The following is a 6,281-nucleotide window of genomic DNA, read 5'->3' as shown; positions in this document are numbered from 1 at the left end:
CTCAAAGGTTGGATGACTAATACAAAAATTTCAGTAAAATCGACTATTTATGCACTTCCATTAGGGTCCCCCACCACTATTGTTCTACCACAATACTGTGACAGGTGGGCATTTACAACGAGTGCACGAACCAATCACAATGTAGCATAGCCACTGCGACAGGACATAAAAGAAACCCGGTTTGTTGGCCGAGCATCAATTCCTTCCAAAATACCTCTCCCTGTCAAAACAACTATCTCACTTCACCAGAAACCAACCTACGCTAACGTAACCTCCAAAAATCACTCCCCAACTGTAACTAACCAACCATCAAATCGAAACAACCTATCCCCCGACCCAAACATCCAACAACAACTTCAACAGCTTTTTCGTGAATTCCTCACAACCCTCTCCTCCACTCTCTTCCCCACAAACCTCTCTTAACAAAACCATCAAAATTCTCACCTGGAATTCCAATGGTCTCTCTCCTACAAAACGACTAGAACTCTCTCTGCTACTTGAAGAAAAATCCATCGATATAGCCTGCATCTCAGAAACTCATCTCAACCCCAAAAAATCTCTCTTTCTTCCACATTTTACTATCTACAGAAAAGATCGCCTCACCATGAAAGGTGGAGGTGTAGCACTCTGTATCCGAAACACAATACAACACAAGCCTATCAATACCAACTCCCTTTCCAGTGAAACAGTTGGTGCCACCATCTTCCTCGATTCCGGCCCCCTTCGCATCTTTGCACTTTACTCTTCACCCAATCAAAGCGATATATCCAATCTCCCGGACTTTTTTCTCTCCGATTCTCCCACAATTATCGCAGGTGACCTCAATGCTACAAATACAGCTTGGGGATGCCTCCGAAATAATAAAAAAGGAAACACTCTATTAAGAGCCTCACTGCGACATAATTTCAATATCGAAGCCCCTTCAGAACCAACTTACCACCCTTCTTGTCCCCGTTACCAACCCAGCATCTTAGACCTCTTTTTGACCAAAAACATCATTCTGGACAAAGATCCCTGGACACTTCCTGAACTCAGTTCCGACCACTCACCAGTTTACCTTGAAATAACAGGGAACCCATCTCTCTCTCCTCCTATAGAATCAAAAATCGACTATACCCATTTGAAATACATCCTAGAAACTTCCTCTTTTAAATGCCCTTCGATTAAATCCAAGACTGACTTAGACACTGCAATTGACTCTCTAACTACAGAAATTCAAACTTCAGTCAAACTTGCCACAACAAATATAACTAAACCATCACAAAGAGACAGATCATCACCCTACATTCTTCGTCTCATCAAAAAGAAAAATAAAGCTCGAAAAAAATGGCAAAAATTTCGCCTCTCATACCACAAACGCCTCCTCAACTCATTACAAAGAGAACTAAAAGCCTCCCTAAACTGCTCTATCAAATCTTCCTTCGAATCATTCATAGCTGAAGCCGAACAACACCCCAAAAGCTGTTGGAAAGTTATCAGATCTCTTCGAAACAGGAAAACTCACCTTCCACCACTCAGCAAGGATGGCAATACCTTCTCTCTTGATGAAGATAAAGCCAACATTTTTGCTGAATCCCTTAAAAATCAATGCTCCCCCTTTCCAAGCCTCAAAAAATTCACCTCTTTTCATAAAAAAGTCTCAAACATAGTCTCCAACTTCACAAGCCTCGACAACAACTTCCCTCCCACCTCTCCCAAAGAAGTTTTTAATTCAATTCGCCTTCTCAAAAACCGTAAAGCCCCGGGCAATGATAACATCAACAACAAAATACTAAAGATTCTCCCTCGCAAACACCTAGTCGCCATCAGCAACATAATAAATGCCATGATGCGTCTTCAATACTTTCCTCTTGCTTGGAAATCTGCTATTGTCATATTTCTACCAAAGCCAGGAAAATCTCTCAGTGACCCCGCAAACCATCGTCCAATCAGCCTTCTATGCACATTAAGTAAAGTAGCAGAATCCATAATTCTTTCTCGCCTCGACAAATTTATCTCACAAAACAATATCCTTCCTGACTTTCAACACGGTTTTCGCAAAAGCCATGGCTCAGCCCATCAACTCCTACGTGTTTCTGAATTCATCGCTGACAACCTCAATAAAAGCAAACATACCTCCATGCTCCTACTAGATTGCAAACAAGCGTTCGACAGAGTTTGGCACGACGGACTCATCTTTAAACTCATCAAGCTCAACTTTCCACATTACCTCATCGGTCTAGTAAAATCCTTTCTCACCGACAGAACCATCAGCGCCCGTGTAGGCAAATCTCTCTCAAACACTCACTCAATCACCTCTGGAGTTCCTCAAGGGTCCAAACTCTCACCTACACTCTTCAATCTATATTGCTACGACATCCCCACAGATGATAAAATACTTACTGTCCAATATGCCGATGATATTGGCTTCCTAGAAACATCCAAAGTCATCCAACATTGCACCTCTCACCTAAACAAATTTATTCCAACTGTTTTGGATTGGTATTGGAAATGGCGATTCGACATTAACAACACCAAATCTGAAGCAGTCTTCTTCTCTCGCCGTATGCGCTCCCCTCCAAATCCTATAGTAAAATCTCTCCCAATTAAATGGAGCTCCTCTGCCAAATACCTTGGTGTCATCTTCGACAAGAGATTTACCTGGTCCAAACACATAACCTCAGTTCGCAGTAAAGCCAATGGCGCCTTCATATCGCTAAAACCTTTCTTTAGCAACCCTCACGTCTCCCAGTCCACAAAAATCCGCGCCTTCAACGCTATCATCCGTAGCATATGTACCTACGCAATCCCCATCTGGGGCTCTGCCACCCCACAACAGTTAACACGATTACAAAAGACATACATGCGCCTCCTGCGCTCTGCCTTAAACTTCCCCTGGTTTATCCGAAATCAACAAATCCTGAAAGAAACAAACCTCCCATCCATTTTTACTGCCGCCCAAACATACTCCAAAAACCTTCGTCTCTCCATAGAAAACCACTCAAACCCAACTATCAACTCGCTCGTTCACTACAAGAGCAAGACCACAGACCGCTTCAGAAGGCCTTGCCTTCTCATCTCTCCACATTCTTCTTAAATTCACAATATTCGTGCTTCGCTATATGCGTCAACGCCCATGTAGCCTCAACTACATCGGGTATCCTCCTTCTTCTTTGGTTTATAACCTTTGGTTGACAACCACTGAGATGAGTTTTTAGTCGGTATGCACATCAAGTGAATCCGGCATTACCCAATTCCACCGGGTGTCTTTAGAAGATTTTCTCATCTCTCCCCACTTCCAAAAAAAAAAAAAAAAAAAAAAAAAAAAAAAAATGGCCGAGCATCAATTCACTCCGTATTCTCATTGAGTTTACACGTGTTTGTCTCTGAATATCCAAAATGCCTCCTAAAGCAAGTGGAAAAGCTGTGAAAAAAGCCGGCAAGGCTCAAAAAAATATCACCAAGACTGACAAGAAAAAGAAGCGCAAGAGGAAGGAAAGTTATGCCATCTACATCTACAAAGTGTTGAAACAAGTTCATCCCGACACTGGAGTCTCCAGCAAGGCCATGAGCATCATGAACAGCTTCGTCAACGACATCTTTGAACGTATCGCTGCCGAATCTTCCCGCTTGGCCCACTACAACAAGAGGTCCACCATCACCTCCCGGGAAATCCAAACCGCTGTCAGGCTTCTCCTTCCTGGTGAACTTGCCAAACACGCCGTCTCTGAAGGCACCAAAGCTGTGACCAAGTACACCAGCTCCAAGTAAATTTTGATCTCTCCGAAAACAATCGGCCCTTTTCAGGGCCAACAAATTTTTTTACAAAGGAATTAATTTTATCTTTAACATTTTTAAGCCAATATAAGCAGTTTATTTATTTTTTCCATCATTATATTTTAAAATATAATACATTTTGTGTTAGACTGCTAACTATAAATTACTTTAACAATTGTCTCGGGGAAAAGCTATTTTTATCAAGGATTTCAGGTATTATATAGGTATATTCGAGAACGAGTAACCTTTTTTTATGTTGTAGGCCAAAAATACTTTTCTGTGTTTTATGACAACCATATATGCAGTTTATGCTTGAGTATCCTTGTTTTGGAAAAACTCCAAAAAACGATTTCAAAAACGTGAGAAAGAAGTAATAATCATGTATTTTAGTTATGGATTGTTATACACAAAACAGAACATGACGTTCATTATTTGCATACTCCGTGACTTTTCTGTATATTTTCGGTACCGTATCACGTCTGGTCAACACATGTTTAGTGTTCTATAAAGAAAAAATTAACAATCTTTTCAAGTAAATTTTTATGATCTTCAAAAGTTTCGATTTCAACTTGAATTTCTTAAAAGTGGTCATGGTTTTTACGAATATCTGGATAGTTTCATTTTAAGAAGAATAAAATATAGAGACAGTAAAATTAATTATTAAACAAATTCTTAACAAACTTTAATATTAAAATGTAGTACATTGATATATGTATATCGTAATTGGAGATATTGACGTGTTGCCTCTACACTTACTGCCTAGTAGATTACAATTAGTGTCATCATAGGTGATGAAGAAGAACGACCAAAAACCAAACTCCATGTAGACCCGAAAAAATCAATGTCTTCAGATACAATGAACAAGAATGTAAACTACATATACTTTTCAATTTTATTGAATAGTTTTTTACCTTTACAGATCAAATTTAAATTGTCTTGCCTAACTAACGTCCACTAATAGAATAAATTATCAACACAAAACTCTCTTTATATCTTGACAATATGTTTTAAAAAAAAGAATTTCAACGTAAAAAAATTTGGTGGCCCTGAAAAGGGCCGATTGTTTTATAAGATGACAGGAAAATTTAACCGCCGAAACCGTAAAGGGTGCGGCCTTGACGTTTCAAAGCATAGACGACGTCCATGGCGGTGACAGTCTTCCTCTTGGCGTGCTCGGTGTAAGTGACGGCGTCACGGATCACGTTCTCAAGGAACACTTTGAGAACACCACGAGTTTCCTCGTAGATCAATCCGGAGATACGTTTCACTCCACCACGACGAGCCAAACGACGGATGGCTGGCTTGGTGATACCTTGGATGTTATCACGCAAAACTTTGCGATGCCGCTTTGCTCCTCCTTTTCCCAAACCTTTACCTCCCTTTCCGCGACCAGTCATTTTTGCAGATAATAAAGTTCGTACGTCAAACTCGAACGAAGAACAAACTGAGAATGCTTTTCCCGGGAAGTAAGCATTATTTTATAACATCGTGTGGCACACTTCTCCCACCACAATTTCAATCTACCAATCGTGTTGCTAGTTTCCCCTCCCTTTTGTTACTTATTGAACAACGGAGTCAAAAGTCCATAAATACAGCATTTTCCCCGCCGTACATCATTGATTGATTGAGATTCGAGTTTGAGACTCTGAGCACCTAGCATCGTTGATTCTTGTTACGAATATTATTCTGCAGCGAAATAATATTTTTGATATATGTATGGATGAAGGAGTTTGGCTCGCATCCATACATTGTACTTGACAAAGGCGTGTGGCGCGTGTCAATTTTTTGCAATCATGCCGAAAACAGACAGACTTTTCGTTAGAGATTATGATAACGCAAGTCCAAAGAAATTTAAGCCGTATGATAGAACTAATATGGAGAATAATCCTATTAAAATTAGTAATCGATTTCAACCACTTATTGATGAATCTTCTGAGGAAATGGACCAAGATGACTTTCATAAAATAGACACCGCAACTGACAAATTGAAAAATGATACATCAAAGAAGGTTGATCAACAAACCAAAGATGAGAAGAAGAAGAAATCAAAAATACCACCTTTTATAATTGAAACTACAATTGATGATATTGGTTTGTTTATAAACCTAATTCATGAAGTGACATCAGGAGACCCTATATTTCGAAAAAACAAGGATTCCACGAAAATAACAGTATTTCCTGACACGGAAGAAGATCATGGAAAAATCCAACAGCTATTAAATAAGAAAGGAATACCATACTACACTTTTGAGAAAAAGGAAAACAAGCCTGTAAAGATGGTTCTCCGAGGACTGGGATACTTTGCAGATGAAAATATCCAATCTTCACTAATGGAACAAGGAATTAAAGCAGAAGTAGTGAAAATGAAGCAGAAAAATGATCCTGAAAATTACAATCCCTTGTTCATAGTTATGCTAGACAAAAGTGTTAAAATTAGTGATGTTTATAAAATCAAAACTGTTTGTTACATGAGAGTAACTTGGGAAAAATACAAAAATAACAGACAAGTTACCCAGTGTAGAAAA

General features: G+C 39.4%; 2 protein-coding genes across 2 annotated transcripts; one reads left to right on the top strand and one right to left on the bottom strand.

The window, feature by feature from the left end:
* The first annotated feature begins 3,311 nt into the window (after positions 1-3,311).
* On the top strand, positions 3,312-3,796 carry LOC127284107 (histone H2B). The gene has a single exon (XM_051309402.1). The coding sequence runs from the start codon at positions 3,379-3,381 to the stop codon at positions 3,748-3,750; it is 372 nt and encodes a 123-aa protein (XP_051165359.1). The 5' UTR covers positions 3,312-3,378; the 3' UTR covers positions 3,751-3,796.
* A 1,010-nt stretch (positions 3,797-4,806) lies between these two features.
* LOC127284109 (histone H4) lies at positions 4,807-5,206 on the bottom strand. The gene has a single exon (XM_051309405.1). It carries the CDS (start codon positions 5,151-5,153, stop codon positions 4,842-4,844), a length of 312 nt encoding a protein of 103 aa, XP_051165362.1. The 5' UTR covers positions 5,154-5,206; the 3' UTR covers positions 4,807-4,841.
* Positions 5,207-6,281: the final 1,075 nt, after the last annotated feature.

This window comes from Leptopilina boulardi, unplaced genomic scaffold (genome assembly GCF_019393585.1).
Source record: "Leptopilina boulardi isolate dan_hultmark-lab unplaced genomic scaffold, ZJU_Lbou_2.1 LbouV2_318, whole genome shotgun sequence".
Lineage (NCBI taxonomy): Eukaryota > Metazoa > Arthropoda > Insecta > Hymenoptera > Figitidae > Leptopilina > Leptopilina boulardi.
Note: the sequence above shows the minus strand (reverse complement) of the source record. Positions and strands in the feature narration are given on the sequence as shown.